Source organism: Thunnus albacares, chromosome 16, assembly GCF_914725855.1.
Source record: "Thunnus albacares chromosome 16, fThuAlb1.1, whole genome shotgun sequence".
NCBI classification, from domain to species: Eukaryota; Metazoa; Chordata; class Actinopteri; order Scombriformes; family Scombridae; genus Thunnus; species Thunnus albacares.
Genome location: NC_058121.1, coordinates 17,492,518 through 17,512,744, shown reverse-complemented (window position 1 = coordinate 17,512,744; position 20,227 = coordinate 17,492,518). Strand labels below are relative to the sequence as shown.

The 20,227-nt window shown below is 41.5% G+C and overlaps 2 protein-coding genes across 4 annotated transcripts in view; one reads left to right on the top strand and one right to left on the bottom strand.

The window, feature by feature from the left end:
* The first annotated feature begins 4,731 nt into the window (after positions 1-4,731).
* On the top strand, positions 4,732-6,981 carry chac1 (ChaC, cation transport regulator homolog 1 (E. coli)). Its single transcript, XM_044329618.1, has 3 exons — positions 4,732-5,397; positions 5,548-5,583; positions 5,706-6,981. Exons 1-3 carry the CDS (start codon positions 5,230-5,232, stop codon positions 6,225-6,227), a joined length of 726 nt encoding a protein of 241 aa, XP_044185553.1. The 5' UTR covers positions 4,732-5,229; the 3' UTR covers positions 6,228-6,981.
* A 4,363-nt stretch (positions 6,982-11,344) lies between these two features.
* ino80 (INO80 complex ATPase subunit) overlaps positions 11,345-20,227 on the bottom strand; it is a 36,596-nt gene continuing 27,713 nt past the window's right edge. For 2 of the 3 annotated variants that reach the window (XM_044329614.1, XM_044329615.1), the window contains exons 29-37: positions 18,897-18,991; positions 18,250-18,322; positions 17,567-17,725; positions 16,954-17,056; positions 16,763-16,851; positions 16,180-16,335; positions 15,468-15,678; positions 13,334-13,549; positions 11,345-12,603 (exon numbers count right to left, since the gene is read on the bottom strand). In XM_044329614.1, the coding sequence (XP_044185549.1) occupies positions 12,395-12,603; positions 13,334-13,549; positions 15,468-15,678; positions 16,180-16,335; positions 16,763-16,851; positions 16,954-17,056; positions 17,567-17,725; positions 18,250-18,322; positions 18,897-18,991 (1,311 nt within the window). In that variant the 3' untranslated portion in view covers positions 11,345-12,394. The remainder of the gene's footprint in view (positions 12,604-13,333; positions 13,550-15,467; positions 15,679-16,179; positions 16,336-16,762; positions 16,852-16,953; positions 17,057-17,566; positions 17,726-18,249; positions 18,323-18,896; positions 18,992-20,227) is intronic. The other variant, XM_044329616.1, reaches the window with a different exon arrangement.

Genomic DNA, 20,227 nt, shown 5'->3' with positions numbered 1-20,227 from the left:
GTCACCACTCATAAAGGGATTATGGACTACATCTTCATGATTTTTACTGAAACATGGCTTAACAGCAGCGTCCCCGTTAGTGCCATCAAGCTACCGGGGTGCTACACACTCAGGGCAGATACCAGAGGAGTGTGGGGGACTGTGCATTTATATTTGCACAACTTGGTGCATGGGCAGTGCCATTATCAAGAGACATGTTAGTCACCTCTTTACGTCATGGTGCAGACGTTTTAGCCACGCCCAGCAAATCCTGAACACAAAAATGGTGAAAAACAGTTTGACAGTCTAACTCCCCAATTCAGTACTTCATAGTCTTCTCACATGTTTTCAGCAATTTTCTAACACGTATAATGTGTTTCAAAAGAAATCTCTGATTTTCCTTTACACAGACTTTAAACAATGAAACTGAGTACAAATGATGATCAGATGTGTCTTGTATTCATTTGTTTATTTGTTTTAAAATCTAGGCCCAATTTAAAAGTGAGTGTTGAGGCTTAAACTGTAATCCATTTTGCACAAGTAGATCAATTAAATTGTGACCAAGCTTCTGAATATGAAATCCAGCTGCTCTCCTACATTCACACATCACATGTAATGTTTTGGACATTAGGTAGAAATATAAAGCCCCTCGACTACAGCATCACTACTTTGAGTAATTCCTGGAAACGCCTTTGGCTCCCACCCCACTCACCCGCCCCTCGCTCTCTCTCTCTCTGGCCCTAAATTGGCTTGAAATTCAAATCCGTTTCCACAGATACCACCCCCTCAAGCTGGAAATGGCGAAACAAAGCCAGGCACAGGGCAAAGGGGAACGCCCCCCCCCCCCCTCCACCAACCACCACCACCACCCCTCATAATGCTCGCACACACCCGACCACGCACACACACAGCCCAACCAAACAGATGCCGTGGGGGAGCAAGGAGTGAGTCTGTAGTGCCATAAAAACAACAGCATATGCCAGGCCTCTCACCCGTGTGCATGACACAGAGTGCACAGACCTCCTCCCATAAAAACACACATGCACACTCGAGCACTTACAGGCTCCCCAACTGCCTGCCTCCCCTTCAGGGTTAAGAGCAATATTTCAATGCCCAGTTCTGTACCACCCACTCCTGCAAACAAAGCTAGGGAGAGGGCCTGGCACCGGAGGGGAGGGGAAACCAGATGGGAGCCAGCGGATCTGCTATGAATCCACATAAATAAAAAGATGTCTATTTTACAAAAGTTGACTTGTCAGAGCAATCTGGTCAGTCTTACTGCCCTTTGCCCTTCTTGTCTTTTGGAAATTGTTCCATACAGTTTCCTCCTAATACACTCTGATCAGTCTTAGAATTTGCAATTGTGTGTTTGCAAATCCATTTTTTTTTCATCTAGCCAATGTGTCATCCACATTATCAAAACCTCTCCTGACTCCAATTAACAGAAATCCTGCAACAGTCAACACCCCCTAATCAGCAGCAATCAACACTCAGCAGAGAATCTGGATGGCTTTTCCCTCACACACATCCTGTTAGCCTGTTGACCTAGGCATCCTCATCTAAGGGCTAGTATGTGTGTGTGTGTGGGTGCGTGCGTGTACGTAAAATACGTTGGCCCTAGGAGCAGCACAGCTTCCGGTCTGGCTCAAGAAAAACATACTTGTTATGACAACAGTTAATCATCAAGTTAAAGCCCCCCCCCCTCAGCTTTGGTCTGTTACCTGACCCTCCCTGATAGCACTTGAAGTTTCTTCCCACCATGATCATACTCACACCTATAAGCAGACACACACCCTCATTCACACTTGATCACACATGCTAAGGGCTCCGCTCTTTGGCCTCTGGGTCCCCATAGCATGGCCAGGCATTTTCATTGTGTTATAATCACAGCATCCTGTTTGTGACCCAGTGACATCAGTTCCTGTTTCCTCTCTGATTAAAAAATTCAGAACATGCCGGCGCAGGCCAACTGGTTTTCTCACACATCGTTTTCTTCTGTCTGCACTTGCTCACGCAGATGACTTTGAGTTTTCAGGAAACCACCTCAAAACATGTGAGAGAGCAGACAAACACTCCAATCAGCACCATTTATTGTCAAGTAGGAAATGGAAAAATCTGTGAAATGATGTCATAAGACGAGAATCAAGAAGCAGATTTGAAATTCCAATCTTTTTTATCTCTTTATGCAAATGAGGAGTTCCTCGACAAAACAAGAGTCTAAAACTGCTACTTTGCTCTGACTCCGGCTTTCTTTCACGTCTTCATACATATTTTGTAAAGCTTAATTTGGCTCTTGACCACGCATGATTTTGGACATATATGTGTCTTCAGGTTAAACTGATACATGGTGTGATGCTGTTATGCAGTGTTGTGTAACCTTGCCTCCTCCTGGGCTTGTAGCCGTCTCATTAATTAACACTAGGTGTCAGTAAGAAACCCACACACAGGACATAAGTGGCCAGTCCATGCCAAAATTACACCTCAGGCACACTCAAGTCTAGAGCTACATAATTAGACAACTTTATTGAGATTTAAAACATGCAAACATGCTTATTCTGATTTATATGATGTTGCATTCATCCATAAATTTAAAAAAAAATCATTAAACATACAATTATTCAGATAAACCTACTGGAACAATTTGAGACATTTCTAAAAGATCTGTGTGCAGTTGTATTCTGTAGGATCTTAATGTTTATATCATCATCATACTACAACCCCCACCCCTCACTGCTGCAGGAATGTTACAGTAAAAATGCCAGTGTCTTGTTTTTCTGGATATACTTCATGTCTTGTGAGCTGGAACACTGGGAATGCACTGTAGGGTAAATTCCACACAAGTGAAGGTTGTGGCCTTGAAATGACCTATTTCGAATACATCTGTTAGACCACAAAGACAAATAGACAGGTGGGTCATTCATAAATTCACTAGTGAAGAAGCAGTGCACTAGCTAACAGGCAGTGCTGGCAGTGAGGCCTTTAGTGGCCCTGTGATACTGTAGCTGCAGGCTTGAGGAATGGATGGACATCAAAGGCCAAAGCATGATGGGATGGGAGCTTGTGCATGACACGGGGTTGCCCGAAAGGCCTGCATTGTATGGTGCTTTAGCTTTATGAAGAGCTGATACAGTTGTCTGCCCTCTTATCAAGGCAGATAATGCCAGCTATTTATAGATAATCTATTAATTGAGCACAGATGAGCCTCTGCTATCATATCGGATCCACCAATCTTGATCATCTTCCTGTGTGTTTGTTGGGTCTCCACTGCAGTTAGCGTTTTGGCGGTTTTGATTCACAAATGCACGTGGGTTGTTCACGATCTAAACCTGGTGTCGAGGCTCCAGGGGCCTTGAAAGCTCCGTGCTTATCTGTCAACGGGCTTGTGGTAAAACAATAAACCTTGTTGGAGATACGCACTACTAAAGCACCATATCAACCTCTGTCTTAAAACAATAATCACGTGTCCAAATGACAGTGACACATGTTTTTTCTTGCTGTAATCATTCCTCCTGGCCAATAAAAGATCCCTTCATGATGCACTTACAACGAAAGTGATCGGGGCCAAAATCCACAAGCCTCCTTCTGTGTAAAGTATGTATTTAAAAGTTTATCCTAAGCTTCATATTAGCTTCAGATAAACTTTTAAACTCCATCCAAATTAGTCAAATCAAATAGATATCTTTAAGCGTTACAGTGCGCTCCTTGATCTTGAGGCCCTGTCATGAAGAGGGGAGTATCAGACCTTCAAGAATGTAAGAATGCTATACACATTGCACAAGGGAGTGGAAGGAACAGGGACCAGCAGACCACGTCTGCCCCGTGCTATCCCGAGAGAAAGACAGAAATCCTGCGTTCCTTTTATTAACCTTGATTTGGCTGTCCAAGTAGGATGCTTGTTGAGTACAGTATATAAAAAGGCACTGCCATGTGTGGTTACAAAGGTGGATTTAGTTTTAGATTTGAAATGATAGCTGACCCAGGGGTGACCATCATATGTGGCCTGTCAAAGTTACCCTTCCTGCTGTAGGTATAAAAACATTACAATGTCCAACCTGTATTTGTACATTATAAAGAATAAATTTGACAGTAAAAATAACTGCCCACCTCGTTTTATCAGATTTCTCTCTTGTTCTGGAGGAAATGATTTAGGAGTGAAGTGAGGGATCCTCAGTGGTAGGTGACCTTTGTCTTGGTATTTGATCTTTGAGCTACGTCACTAGATTAAAGCCCTCTCAATCCCTGGCTCATGTAAACATCCATGTAGGGTGCTAATCAACAGACTCACATTTCATGACTGTGTTTGGTCATTTAATTTATTTTGAGTTTAACTTAAATATAATTTTGACACATATTATACACACACATTTGACACCGTCCTATTTAGGACCCTGCCCTGTATCCCATCTGATGCAACGTCTTGGTTTGTTGCCCTGTTGCAGCTGCTCTGTAATGCTGTGGGAAGTTGCATCAGCCAGAACAGTGAGCCACATTGAAATATCTTCGGAGAATGACAACACGGGCGACCAATCATAAATTGAGTCAATTGAAGTGACAGTTCATCGGCCAATCCTGTTAGGGTAGGAGTGTGCGGCTCACATGAAATTTTAGCCAATAGTGTAACGAGTTTGGCTTGAAAGTCCTGCCTTATTCAGCGCACCAACATCTTATTGGGTAAAAAAACGTACCTTAATTCCTATTGGTCAAAAATACAGAAGTGGATACGCCCAATTGCCCTGGCTGTATAAATAGATGAGCACAGCTTCGCCATGTTATCGAGGAAACACTTCAAATCACTGCCGCTTGAAGACAAAGGCCGGGCTAACAGTAAGGTGTTTGAAACGCTAAAATTATCTAATCAGGCCTCGATCGTTTCATTCGTTAGTCTTAAAGTCGAGTTTTCACTGGCTGGCGGAGCAGCTGGCCAAAGCGGTTTTTGACATTTTTAATTGATCTGAAGGCCAAGGCGGCTGCCATGGATTTTTAAGGCATAATGCGGCACCACTAATGCAATGGCAATGCATCGTGCACAGAAAAATCAACCGCGAAACTCCATCTTCGCAACTGCCAAGCAGTTGGGCTCCAATACCGTCCGCGGTATACCGGCGAGCCAACCGGTGCCTCTACTACTGGACCGGAGGAAGCTGACGCTAGCTAGCTAGTCGCCTTAGCTCAACAGTGGTTGAAAGAGAGAGAGAGGGAAAAAAGTGATCCATAAATTCATCTCAACGTCGTCAAACACTACCGAACAAAATGAAGTCTGACATAATCCCCGAGAAGAGAAGCCTGTGGATCTTCGGGTACGGGTCACTGGTGTGGAAACCTGACTTCGAGTACAAGAGGAGCAAAGTCGGTTACATTCAAGGCTACAAGAGACGCTTCTGGCACGGAGATAACTTCCACCGCGGAAACGACGAGACGGTAAGATTCAGAGTGTATTTGCTTACTTTGGCACATGATGATTTGCTTGTGTTGTTGGCAAACCAGCCGCTGTGATGCTGCTGGTTGTGGCCTGACTACCAGGCGTTGTCCATGACGCAAGACTTATTTCTCTTCTTCTTCTCTCTGCAGCCCGGAAGAGTGGTGACTCTAATCAAGGATGATGACGTAAGTGGAAAGCCCTACTTCCTATTGGTTTACTGGAGTTTCCAAGCTTCAAGGGTTCATTGTTATCTCTCCCCTCTGAATCATATGTCTTAACAAGTTTTTTTTATTTTTTCTTGTCACAGGCCAGCACTTGGGGTGTGGCGTTCGAGGTGACGGGCGCTCAAGTGGAGAAGTCCCTGCAGTACCTGAATGTGCGTGAGACGGTCTGCGGTGGCTACATCACCGAGATGGTTGATTTCTTCCCTGAGGGGGAGGATCAGTCTCCAGTTCAGGCGCTGGTGTACATCGCCACCGCTGACAACGCTCTCTACCTGGGGAAGGCCAGCCCAGTGGAGATTGCTGCCCAGATCGTTATGTGCAGAGGGAAGACGGGCCACAACCTGGAGTACCTGCTCCGACTGGCAGAGTTCATGAGGAGCAGCTGCCCACAGGTGGAGGACCATCACCTGTTCTCCATCGAGGCAGCAGCCATGACCATGGTGGTCTATCTGTTTCTGTTGGTAGCCCAGTGGCTTGTACCCTTTGTCTCACTAGCTAATAGTGGATACATGCGCAAAACACACAAACACACACCCACAACACTGAAGCTTTTCATCAGTCATGCGGTCCAACTCTACATTATGATGTTAAAAATATATTCATAACTACCATGCAGTGTTATAATGCTACTGAAGTAGGGGTGTAACGGTACGTGAATTCGTCCCAAATGATCACGGTTCGGTAAGCAGCATGTTACTGTTGTAGCTGCTGGAGGTGGAGCTAGTTTCAACTACTTCAGATACAATTGGACCATAAATCGGCATATAGCAGGTGTCCTGACTCCTTGCAAGAAACGGGTCATATTCCTTTTTCCACTGCAGCAAAACTAAACTGTCAGTAAAAGTTATAATCGATGAGTCATTGTTGGATCTTTACATTTGTTAAAATGTAAGACCAAAATATTACATCCCCACCCCCCCCGCTGTGCCGAACTGTGAACCCAGTGTACCGTTATACCCCTATACTGAAGTGATAACAAAAGGGAAGTGTGACACTTAAGTGGAGTTAGTTTTGTTTTTTTTCCTGAAGCATGACCTCATGTTTACATTGTAATGTAAAGCCTGGTGCTTTTTTTTACATGAGTTGCAATATCAATGAATTGTTGCCTGTAAACATCTGTGCAGTTCTGTTTCATAAAATGCACATCGACCTTTTTTTTTTTTTTTTTTTTTTTTTTTTTAATTTGCACAGTTCAAATTCCGTCCAGTCCATTCAGACGGTATAGAAATTAATTGTAGCAGTTCAACCTATTCGCAATTCACCAAACGGCTGCTGTGATGATTTTTATGGTGCATTTTTAAAAAGTTGCTTGTAGTAACTTTTCCATTCACTGTAAAGGCAAATAAAAGATAAAAATCACTTTTGTTGTTTGTCTTAACTCATGTGAGTAAGTGGGATGTGTCCTCCTTTTCTGTAATCTAATGCCAGCCAACATCTTGTGCTGATTGTATCAACGCTTGGATATGGCTTGTTAAATTACACGCCTTTAATCTCTGAAGATGCGTGCAGTATAAAACGGTACCTTTTTTTTTTTTCATCTGGAAAATGGGGGAGTATTGTGTATTCACATCCATCTGTGGAAAAGCCATAATGACTGACTTACAAAATCGCATGGCCAAAATCATCCTGTTAACAATCAAGATATATCTGAAGTGTCACAAGATTAAGGGGGGGGGGGGGGCGAATAAACTTTTTTTTTAAACAGATTTTCTGTAATTTGTGCCTTTTTCCAAGGTAAAACTGAACATTTTGACCTCTATATCTTTAAAAATGCTTGAAATTAAACAATCTGAGAAGGAAACAACACAAACTTTTATATAACTTGCAGTGAAAGGAGACACTGTTTTCTTTTGACGAGTCACAAAGTAAAACACAGTTCTACATAAAATATCAGTGGAGATGTGGATATGTCAGCTGTGTACACATGCCACATTTGATAGCCATACTGTACATGCCTGGGGCTTGTTCCAAGAAACAGGCTTACAGAGTTACACGTACCTAGATTACCTTCCTTTTCCCATCAGTTCCACTTTAACTGGGTTTTATTCAGCAGTATTATCCAGATAACTCAATAAACCAGCTTTTTGGAACAGGTCCCTGGACTACATATATACAAACATACATTGGACACTCCCAAACATTGGCCGGAGCAGCTTGTACCTTGGATGGGATTCAAGTCAAGAGTCTATCTAGGTGCACAGGCTTATATAACTGCTGGCCGGGAACAAGCCCAGACCTGGAAGTCCTGTGTTTACAGTCTGCTCCGTGGTCATGTCAGAGTGCACCAGGAAGAACACGCTGAGGCACTCATCTAGATGAAATCTCACTGGCCCTGCACCAATCCATGTGAAAATATACTGCTGTCAATTCAGGTGCACTTCAAAATATTGATGTCTCAGACCTTTGCCACCCAGAAAATTTGAAATAGATTACCTTGGTTGGGTTGTGTGTGGGGTGCTAAGGTTTAGATGTTATGTACAATGTATCTGTTAAAGGGTCAGTTCACCTAAAATTTAAAAGAAAAAAAAAACTTCCCTATCCCTACGGCTGTTTACAGTGCCAGGAATTTTAATGTCTTCCTCTAAAATTTCTGCTTTCATTACAATATAATGCAGCTGAATAAAGGACTGAAAAATTACATCTGGAAAACTCGACAGCAACATGTTTTCCAAGAACAATGTCCCAGTTCCTGAGACCTCACTGTCAACAATTTTCCTAGGGACTATTTTTAAGTAGAAAGTAGTTCCAATAAAAACTGTCCACAGTGAGGTCTGTGGATTATCCACAGTAGCCAAATCATTTTTTTCTGGAAAAACATTTAATTTTTGAATGTTGGAGCACCATAAATGAAATTAGGACTGGACAGGGAGGTATTCCAAATAGGATTATGTTTTTGAATGTTGCCTAAAATAGAAAACCACAGGTGGTGGAAGAAGTATGCAGATCCTTTACTTAAGTAAACGTCTCAATGTAATAATGTGAAAATACTCCATTGTAAGTAAAAGTCCTACATGAAAAATCCTACTTAAGTAAAAGTACATAAGTATCAGAAGCAAAATGTAGTTAAAGTATTACAGTGAAAGTAGTGGTTTGGTCCCTCTGATTGATATATTATTATATATGACATCATTACATTATTAATAGTGAAGCATCAGTGTGTAAGCAGCATGTTACTGTTGTAGCTGCTGGAGGTGGAGCTAGTTTGAACTACTTTATGTACAGTTAGCTAGTTTGGTTCAGTGGTTCCCAACCTAGTGGTTGGACCCCACCAAAGGGTCACCAGATAAATCTGGGGGGTCTTGAGATGATTAATGGGAGAGGAAAGAAGAAAGAACAAAGTTCAAATACCCAAATCTATTTTCAGTTTTTGGACTTTTTCCCTAATCTATTTTTAGTGAAATACTGGATCATTTGAACATTTATTGAAATGAAACCTTGTGAGAAGTTTAGAGGGAAAAATCAAGATTTGGAGGAGCTGTTAAAAACTCATAGATATCTGAAATGTGACCCCGACTACACACTGCTTTTGGTAAGATGTCAAAAGCCAAAAAGGTTGGAGACCACCGGTTTAATCTTTAACAATGTGTTGTATTTTAAAAACTTGTTATATTATCCATTGTGTCAAATCTTCATCTGAAAAGTAACTAAAGCTGTCGAATAAAAGTACCTCATAATTGACTTAAGTACAGTACTTGACTAAATGTACTTAGTTACTTTCCACCACTGTAACTGTGTGTAGTGTTTTGCAAAAACTGAGTGCGAAGCAAAATATGTGGTTGTAGTTGGCATATTCGGCGAAGGGATTCAGTATGGCCTTCAGGTTTCAGTGACTGTTGAGTCTCAACAAGCATGTTTCTAAAACTCTGTGATTGCAGGTGTCAGAGGGGAGACGTCTGAGACTTGAATCTCGCCAACAAGGATAAGCAGCCTTTACAGGATAGTTGCCAAAGACAGCAAAGTTATGGTTTTAAAAAAAAGCCAAAGTTGATTCAATACCTCTGTGATAGTCTCAACAAAAACAGTTTTTGAGCTTTATAGAGGTGATATTTATAGCAGAGCCATTTCTGAAGCCACCGCACAAAGTTACATAACTTGTGGTAAGAACCCCTGAGCAATAGAGGAAAGTGATACGGTCTGATGAACTGTTTCTTACCCTTGCACTGCATGCTGAAGGGTACTCTTCAGCTGGCAGATATCATTTTCTCCTGTGATATATGAGCATCCATCTTGTTATTACCTCTGATGACTGTTTTGTAGAGCCAAGGAATAAGAAGCCGTTTTACAGGACTGGTCACCACAGCTTCATGAATATCAGGACTACGTCAAACTCATGATATGGCCTCTAAAATCTCCATCAACCCATTTTCAGAAGTAATCAGTTCTTTAAAAGTGAAGTGTGTAGAATTTAGAGACATCTAGAGGAGTGGACTTGGGAGAAATGTAATATAATATTCATAAATATGTTTTAATTAAGTGTATAATCACCTGAAAATAAGACTCATTGTGTTTTTCTTATCTTAGAACGAGCCCTTTATATCTACATAGGGAGCGGGTCCTCTTCCACGGAGGCTGCCATGTTGCATCACTATGTTTGTACAGTAGCCCAGAACGGACAAACCAAACACTGGCTCTAGAGAGGGCCTTTTGCATTTTTTAGCGAGTTTTGCAGCCACTGTAGGTTCTCCTACATGCTTGGAGGGGGAGGATGAGGGGAGGTGTATTCAGTTTGTTGTAATCTGCAACCTCACCGCTAGATGCCACTAAATCCTACACACTGGTCCTTTAAGTTAAACCGTAGCCAAGTGTGGCCTTGCTCCTTATTAAGTTCTTTATAATCACATATTGTTTATGTTTCCATTATTTTACCCATCCTTTGTTGATTAATATGATTGCACCAAGTTTACTTATCCCCTAGCATACTACTGTGCTGAACAACAATGCAGATTTAAAGCAAGACTATGTAACTTTTCCTGAATATTGGCCACTGTGGCTACAAGTAACATTTACGGGATAATGGCAAATTTTGAAACTCAGAGTAACAGTGTCACAAATAGAGAAAAGTCATTGTCAGCAAACTGAATCTGGACTGTCTGTAACAGCAATGTCTATCATAAGTTTGCTATCATACCAGACCACGCAAGACTGTAGCAGCAAAAGTCCTGATGAATTGAGGGTTTCTTTTATTATATATATATATATATATATATATATATATAAAAATACGAATTCAACACTAAATTTGTAGGAAGAATGTGTTATTTTGTCTTTCAAATGTTACGTACTGTCGCTTTAAGTGAGCAAAAATCATTACAAACAAACAGGACGGCTGATTTAGCACTCATTTATTTTCAGTTGGCTCCTCCTGTTAGTAAAATGGCAGATGCATTTATTCATATGTACACACAACCTATAAAAATAGACAGGCAAATGGGGGGAAAAGCCAGAGGAAATGTTGCTCTCATCATTATGTACATCAATATAGAACATCATATTTTAATCACACTATAAACACAAAACAAACAAACCTATAACAGATGTAGTGCTCAACTCAGGACACCGATGCAAACCTTTTCTAAAACATCAATGACATCAAAGAGAACCACAGACTCCTCAGCACGAAAACGGTTTCTGAAAAATAGAAATGGCTTCAGTACAATTTACACTGTTTTACAGGTGAATATCCCATTCACAATTATGATGAATTGCCTTTTTTTTTAAAAAAAAAAAAAAAAATTGAAATAACTTAAATATTAGACAACCAAATCATGAATGAATTCATAAATTTAATTTAGCAGCATTGCCGTATCAGCCAGTAACCCTCATTTTGGAATATAATTTTTTACATCATCCATTCGTTTTCCCATTAGACAAAATATATATAATCAATTTTCATTTCCTGCTGTACTGGAATACATTTTTTTCAAAAAATGTTAAGACCTGCCATGTTGGTACGGGTACTCACATCTTTTTATTATAAAAATAAGAGCTTTAGTACAAAAGCTGTAGACGTATTGTTTGGTAAAGTATGGGTTGGTATGGTAAGGTTCACATTTAAGCTCTGTGAAATGCAGAATCATCCACCAGTTTGCACTGAGCATATCTACAGAACAATTAAATAACCTAATGTACATGTATGACAATAACACACACGCAAAGAAAAAAAAACAAATAAAAAAAAAAAACAAAAGACGTGGCTCAGTGCATTTGACAGAAACTTCTTTGCCTCACTACCCCGGCAAACACAAGGATTTCAAAGCCCTTTAAGCTACACGTGTTGGTTCACGTCTTTGTTGTAGCTAGGTAGCAAATCAAAAGAGTTTCCCGTCATGAGTAGAAAAGTAGTTTGTCTTCTCAAAAAGCACTTGGAAATACTCGTCACGATGCAAATAAAAATACTCAAGGCAGATTTTGTCCACCGACTTGGACATATTAAAATAAAAAAACTAACACGAAAAATATGGAGGCTGGTAGGGGCTGTACCTTAAAATGACTGTGTGTGTATGTGTGTGTGTGTGTGTGTGTGTAGGTGTGAAAAGGGTCCTTTTAGTTGCTGAGTCAGCAGGCAAGAGCATGGTCCTCCAGGTAGTGAGCCTCACTTACTATAAATACTGTACTCCCTACTTATTAGTTTAGGCTTAGGACATCTGTGGGGATCACAGTGAGAGTAGGTCAGTTATCTGTGTGTGTATGTGTGTGTGTGTGTGTGTTCTATAGTGAGACAGTTGTGCGTGTGTGAGTGCACATTCATGCGTGTTCAGAATGTATGAGTGCGTCATCGAGCCCCAGGACCGCCAGGGCCCTTCCCCTTCCTGACTGCACCGTGGCTGCTGTGGTGGTGGCTGTGGGTCAGCTGTTTGTGGGGGCTCGGGGTGGAGGTGCCTCCTTTGGCCTGAGGAGACGAGCTTCTGCTGGGGTTGAAGGCGGGGCTGGTACCAGACCGGCCCAGGGAAGGCTGCAGGGGGCTGGATGCAGAGAGGCCAGCTGGACAAAGAGACAGACATGAAGATGGTTAAACAGTGACACTGGGCGATACATTCCTTATCAAGACTATAAAAATGTTTTACATCAGTGTGAAATTTTGAAAATATTTGGAGCCATTAGCCAGAGCGACACAATCACTGCAGAGGAAACTGTGAGAATCATTTCCATTTCCTTAAAAAACAAGTATCAAGTAAGTTTATCGGAAAATGTTTTCCCAAATATGTGAACCAACTAGAGAAGGGAACTTGAATTTAGAGATGTACCAATCTGACTTTTTCTCACCTGATACTGACTCCGAAACCTAAACTATAGGTATATAATCGCTCTTTTTTTCCTGATCCAATATAACGCCTCTTTTCCCAAAATTTAAAATATGTATACCTCACTCTTTTGAATTTTTTTTTGTAAAGTAATGTTAGGCAAGAGTTGCTGTGGTACTAAAAACCGTGACTGATAGTGAAGGCAATTAAATTTATAATGCCACGAAACTTTACTTAATTGTTGATCTGTCACATCTGGCTGATAGCTGATCTGCTTAATTAGGTCAGTATCAGCTCTGATAATCCAGATGTTTGCATCAGTGTATCCCTACTTGCTTTTAAAGATGAAACCATGCCAAAGAGGAAGTGTGACAACTTGTAAATAGAGGGCATGAAACAACACAACAGTACAGACATGGACCGCCATGTCTGTGCATGCATGCATTAGTTGGAGATCAGTATTTACTAACCTTTAGAAACACTGTAGCCATAAGCAGCATATGCTGCTGCTGATGCAGCTGCTGCACCAGCCATTGCTCCTGCCATAGCTGCCGCACTACCCGCTGTTGACTTGCGCCCACGTCCTTTCCCTCCTGACTTGGCTCCACCTCCTGATCCTTTAGGGCGTCCTCGACTCCGCCCGGACCTGCCTCTGCCGGGACTGATTGTGTCCGAGGCTGAGACGCCTGATGAAGGAAGGAAAAACAAAAGTCAGACAAATGCTTTTCTTTTTATATTTTTTTTGTTATAATTGCCTTTGTATTGGCTCTTCTTTGAATGCGTACATGAACATATTACATACAGACAGGATAGAAATTAAGTTAGGAAGGAATAAACAGTACTAATAAAAAGTTCTGGCAGAGAGATATTCTGTCTGGCTTGGTCTTAACCCCAGTCCTCAAAAGATACTGATGTGGTTATTTTTACTGTAATCTAGAAGAATTATTACACATTCATCATTACCCATCATTAGCCTAAGTACAGACTCAAGCAAAAACAGAAACAGTGCTCCCATTTTCCATAACGCTTGCAGAATTAGAGCTTGTGTCTGCCTCACTGATAATGTGCTTAAGTCTCTCCACTGGTCTGCGTTTTCTTAGCATGTTTCCATCCAAACACTGTGGTACACAAGCCCTCTCTGTGGGGGGTATGAGCCTAGCCTATCATTAACACCCAGCCACAGATAAAGACCCTCCATAAATCTCTGACTCCTACCCTCCCCTCTTTAATGTCACTCTTCCTCCCCTTTCACTCGTTTGTCTAAGTTTCACCAATCGCTCCCTCACTCCAACCTTCACTCCATCATCTAAACTTCTCATTAAAGCATCTCTGAAACTTCCTCCCAGCTCACTGGGCCTGGTTAGCAGAGGCCATTCATAATCTCTCTGGCAGGCGCCTCTTAGCATGGCAGCCAAAATCCCAAATGGGTTTCAATGAATTGCGATGCATCCAAAGTACAGATATACCGTAGAAGTAATATGAACTATATATTCACTATCTGGATCCAGAACATTACAGCCAATAAAATCCTCATGAATCTAAATAATCAGCTGCATGATACATATGAGGTAACAGACAACTTATCTTAATGGACTCAAGCCTATTAAAACACACGTCTTGAAGAGAACAGCCAGACTTCCGTGTGCAGCGATGAAACTCATGTAAATCACACTTATTTCCTTTTCCAACATCGCTGTAATGTGATAATACTGTCTCATAGAGAACGTACATAGGTTTTGTTTGGCACGTTTGGAGCTTTAAGAACGGAGGGCAGCTGCACAGATTGAATGTACCAAGATTGTACTCAGCTAAGAAAACATCAAAAATGAACATTTTGACAGCGTACATCATAAGGTAGCAGGGTGGGCTGATGAGCAGAACACATTTTACACACTGATTACATTTAGACTCATTAGAGACTTTTTACTGTTTTATGCTGCAAATAGTTTTACTGATCTTTTCACAGTATTGTGTTACTTTTTGGTCACAAGCAGCATCTACAAAAATCAAGCCTCTTATGATGATATATAATCAAGCGATTAACACTTCTATAACTAATCTATAAAAGCCTAAATGACCAGGTTCCTCAGGTGCTCAGTGACTTGGTGATACCTCTCAGTGTTTCTATCTCTAACGTGAGGCCCGTTTACTGGGAATTGTATGGTGCCCTTTTGTAAATCCTCACTTGGAGAGATGTTTTTTTTGTTTTTTTGTTTGTTTGGATCAATATGTGGAACTCTTTACCCACAGAACCCAAAATGGATGATTAACGGGATCATTTTAAACTCAAATTAAAACAGTTTTTAAAGAGGGATCAGTAATGTGGTCATGAGTGATTTGGTGCTTGTCCATTTATGATGTTTTGTGTTTTAATGTGTGTATATTGATGAGTTTTTCTGCAGTTCTATATGTATTTCATTGAAGAGTTTTATGTATTTTTAAAGGCCAATCTAGGGACGGGCATTGCAAACTAGCTTAGGTTATAAATTCTGTAGTATGTGTTGTTAGTTCATGCTATAAACTTGACCCTATACAAATAAGCATTAAATAAATAAATAATCACACAAAGGGCAATGACCAGCTAAAACTCGTTTGATCTCTCACCGTTCATGTTGTCAGAGACCGATCCGGACACAGAAGCGGGGGAGTTGGTGGCACGGGACTGCGGCGCAGACGAAACCGGGTCATCCACAATGACCAGCATGTCGCTGCTGCTCTCGTCCGCGTCAGCGTCCGGCGGCAATGAGCCGGGCTGGAGCTCGCTGCTCAGGGAGATCTGGCCGTGTACAGGAGCACACACAGACACACACACAGGCTGGGAGTCAGCACCACAGGGAAACAAGGGAACCAGGCCGGTAAAATAGAGGGGAACCGTAGAGGGAAAGTGAAAGGAACAAAAAAGGAGAAGGAAAGCGAGGAGGATGGGAGGTAGAAGTAGAGGAAGAGAAGGATTGAATAGATAAGGAGGGAAAAAAAGTGAGAGATGAGGTAAGTAAAGAAGAAACCGGAGAGACAGAAGGATAGAAAGAAAGAGGAAAGGAACACATGGAAAGAGGATAATCAATAAACAAAACAAAGGAACAGATATTGAGAGGGGACAAAGGATGAGAAAAGGAAGGTGGGGAAAGGCGACAGAATTTCAAAGCAAAAGATGCAGAATAAGAGAGTGAGTTGGTGGATGCAGGTCAAAGTGACATAATGGAGCAGTCACTAACTATCCTGCCATCATAAATCACACACACACTCTTCCGCTGCATTTCTCTTCTCCTTCACTTCCATAAAAAAAGGACAAATCTTGTTCTTTGATTCCCCTCACCTCACTAAAGGGACTGGGCATGGCCGAGTCCATCTCCACACTGATGAAGGAGTCGTCTCCATCCGCGGACAGGTTGGAGTTGTCGGCTGAAGGCGCGTGAGAGATGACCAAGTTCACCTCCTTTCTCCTCTTGTTCTCCGACTCCTCGTTCTTCTTCTGCAGGTTAGAAGCAGAAACACGGTAAAGAAGACAGTAAGCGGACAGTGATTAATATATTCCCATTCCTTTCCTAGGTTGTAGTTATATCTCACATCCTACCCGACGCTTGAGTCCGGAGGAAGATAACTCAACAACTACTGGCCAGATTGCCATGAAATCTGGTCTGGATATGATCCCCCAGAGGATGATTTCTAATGATTCCAGTCAACCTTTGACCTTACAGCTAACACTATTTAGTCCCTGACAAGATATCTCAAACGGATGGTCAGATTCCCATGAAACTTGCTGTGGATAATTATGATCCCTTAAGAATAAATCTAAATGTCTTTAGTGACCCTGTGACCTTTTCTATAGCTTTCACCATCAGCAGCACAAAATCTCCACTTATGCACAAGACAGTCCTTTAGCTTTCTGCTGATCATACCTTCTCGGCGTACTTCTCCCTCTTTCTCTTGCGCTCTTTCACCTTGCTGCTCTCCTCCTGCTGCCTCTTCTCCTCCTGTCTCTGACGCACTGCGGGAGAACACACACAATGATTTTTAAAATGTTCCTTCATACTTACTTCTTGTAATAGGTGCACTGATCTAAATCATGCCTCTGTTTTCAAATACTCACATTTCTTCTCCAGCTCGTCATCGTCCAATAGCAGGCTGACCACCTCTTTGGGTTTGAGTGTGTCTGGTTTGAAGTTGCCTCCAGAGATCACCACCCGTTGGATCTTATTACACAGGAACAACACAGAATTAATCAACTCTGTCGTCAATTCATATTTCTATTCCTGCTTGTGTTTTGTTTATGTATTGATTTTGTGGAATAGAAGCTTTTTAAAAACTCTCAAATTGAGTTCAGATTAATGGGAGTATAATAGTGTGTCTGTGATGTGTTCAGGTGCCAAATAACTTCAAAAAATGAGTTAATGCTGTTAATATATTTTTTAAAAGCAACATTTAAAAAAAGAGACCCTCATTGGGGGGATATATTTCAAAGGAAAACTCCTCAGGAATCTAGAGCTATACTTTAAATTGATTAATACTAATTTCTTGATTTAATCAAAACTGTGGGAGGGCTGTATTTGTTGGGGTATTTAGTTCAAATATCAACAACCTTTTTGAATGATCGACTCTATGACTCTACCTTAAATCGGTATATATTTTACTTCTCTGCAATTCTTTTAGACTTATTTTGTCATATTTCATGTGTTGTACGTGTGAGTGATTGAATTTCAGACCTCGCTCTTCTCTTTGGCCCGCTGCAGGATCCTCTCCTCGATGGTGCCCTGGCAGATGAGGCGATAGACGGTGACCTGCTTGGTCTGACCCAGTCTGTGAGCCCTGTCCATGGCCTGCTGGTCCACCGTGGGGTTCCAGTCACTGTCATAGAAGATAACCTGGAGGAAGAGAGAGAAAAGAGTATGAAGACAAAAATGATTTTTTCTAAAATAAAGTACAAGTCAAGATCACCTTTGGTCCAGTTGCAACTTTTAATCCTGCTGTATTATTATTAGTGATGATGTGATGACAGCACATACATGAAGCAAAACTCTTTTCTCTCTAAATATGGCAATGTGTTATCCCAAGTGAACCCCCCCTTTCACATGACAGATGTCCTGTGTTGACCATCTCTATAGAATCATTGTCATTAAAGCTAATCCCACTTGAACTATAGGGTTAGGGTTAAGGCTGTAGGGACACAGAGGGAGATTATGCTGAGAGATGTCTACCCCCCTTCAAAAACACATGCAACCATACAACAGTATCATAATGTCAACATAGTAATGCTCTTACATCATCTATACCCTTTTCTGAAACACACACAGAGCAAGGTCAGTGTGATACATTTAAAAATATTAGTGTTTCTTATACTTGATATTAATCAATTAAGTGTTTTTCCTTCAGTGTGTTGGTGACTCACAGTGTCAGCAGCAGTCAGGTTAATGCCCAGACCTCCGGCCCTCGTGCTCAGCAGAAAGACAAAGATATCCGTCCTATGGATAGAAGAGGGGGAAGAGGGGGAGGAGGGGGGAGGAGGGGGAGCGATGCACAAAATAAGAAAGAAAGATATCATTTACAACTGCAGTGCAAATACTCAAATATCATGGCACAAAATTAAGTTACAATGTAAATTAAGAACCATTCTTAACAATGTCAAACTGAAACCAATCCTGAAAACAGCCTGGCAGCAAAACTGGGCCTGTGTGCTACAGACTGTTAAAACCTCACAAGAAGAGAGGCATGGAAATTGAACCAAGTACTTGATAGCAGAGTTCCATACAATAATGCACTTTCAATAAACCAAAAGACGCTCTTACCTACACCCCCCCAGCCCCCCCACAACAAGAACCAGAGAAATACCGGCGCCACAGAGCTGTGCACTAATGTAAACCAGAGCATGTGGACTCACGAGGAAACGCACACACACATACACAAAACCATTCGTTTTGTACATGCCCATGTTAAGATTAAACTGTTCACTGATTGAGGCAATATACAAAAAGGGCAGATTTATAGTCAGTTATTGGCAAAACACACTCACGCACACTTGAGATCATCTTTACTCACCGGCTCTGGAAGTCAGCCACCATGTCTCTGCGTTCAGAAATCTTGGAGGATCCGTCGAGTCGCATATAGGTGTGCTTGCGGTAAACCATGTACTCCTGGAAAACGGGACCAAAAAAAAAAAAAGATGGATGCCAAAAGTACAGAACAGTAATTTCACAATGTGGGTTTTAGTTACATTATCCTCCTCATCTCCTCATTTATTTTGGTCTGTGCCAGAACTAGCCTTAGTACACCATCAGTTAAGTGCATTTGCTCAAAAAACATAAACATTTCCTTCGACAAAGCTGTCACATAGAATCAGGGAAGTAATAAGTGCGAACAGTTGCTAAATACCAAAGGAATTGCGTTTGTTACTTTTCAAGATGCTTGAACAAAAAGTGAACCGGATCCAGCCCCGCATGGAATTCGTGAATGTAGCTTTTTGAATCAATGAATTTCTGCTGCTGAACCTTCCCGGGTCAGTTTTACCACTGATTTTGAAATGTGCAGACTCTTGTCATCTTAATCTGAGGAAATCGGAATGTGGGACTGTTTTCCAGGCTCTTTAGGGAATAGTCATCAGCAACTATATACTGAATTTAATAAGTTCTCAAATATGCAATGCTGAGTAAGTCTTTCTCTAAGGATCAGATAAGCCCTGCAGGTTTTTAAAATTCCAAGGGTCAACAAATACTAATCTTAAATTAAAGAATTTCTGTCTGGCTGCAACTTTGTGTCCAATATACAAAAATCTCACATTTCTTAAGTTCATTTTGTGAAGTTGAAACTTCAATCCTAAACCCAGGGAGACACTGAGAAATGCAGAAATTAATATTCTATCCCCCCATCCCCTAAACTGTGTGTGTGTGGAGGGGGGGTGTTAGGTCTGATGGGAGGGGCCCCTAAGGTGCAGGTGTCAGAGCAACAGCAGTGATGAGGTGACATGTTGATCTCTCTTTATCCCTGCCCTGAACCCCTGAACCAATGAGCCACTTACAATTGCTGTTACACATCAAAACTCACCTCACACAATCATTACCAATGATACTAATGATCTGACACTATGTTTTCTGTGACCCCTCAAAGCCCAGTCATGACACCCGGGGCCTCTGTCCCGGCAGGGCCTGCCCTCCTCTCAGTACGTCTGGCTCTGTTCCCAACCGCCCCATCTGTTCTGAGTGAACACTACATTAGGGACCATTAGCCCGGTGCTCGCCAAAATGCTGCTAACCTTGTTGAATTGGGGTTTGATATCTTGCCAACAGGATGTTGCAGATACTGTTACGGGAAAGCCTTATTCAGCCTTCCTTAATGATAAAAATTAATCTACGTCTAAAGTTATCTGAAGAGAG

Excerpts from the sequence above, each read along its gene's own strand:
- chac1 (XM_044329618.1), top strand. The coding sequence starts at position 5,230 with ATGAAGTCTGACATAATCCCCGAGAAGAGAAGCCTGTGGATCTTCGGG. Across the intron at positions 5,398-5,547 it reads ACCGCGGAAACGACGAGACG|CCCGGAAGAGTGGTGACTCT; the intron begins GTAAGATTCAGA and ends TTCTCTCTGCAG. Across the intron at positions 5,584-5,705 it reads CTCTAATCAAGGATGATGAC|GCCAGCACTTGGGGTGTGGC; the intron begins GTAAGTGGAAAG and ends TTCTTGTCACAG.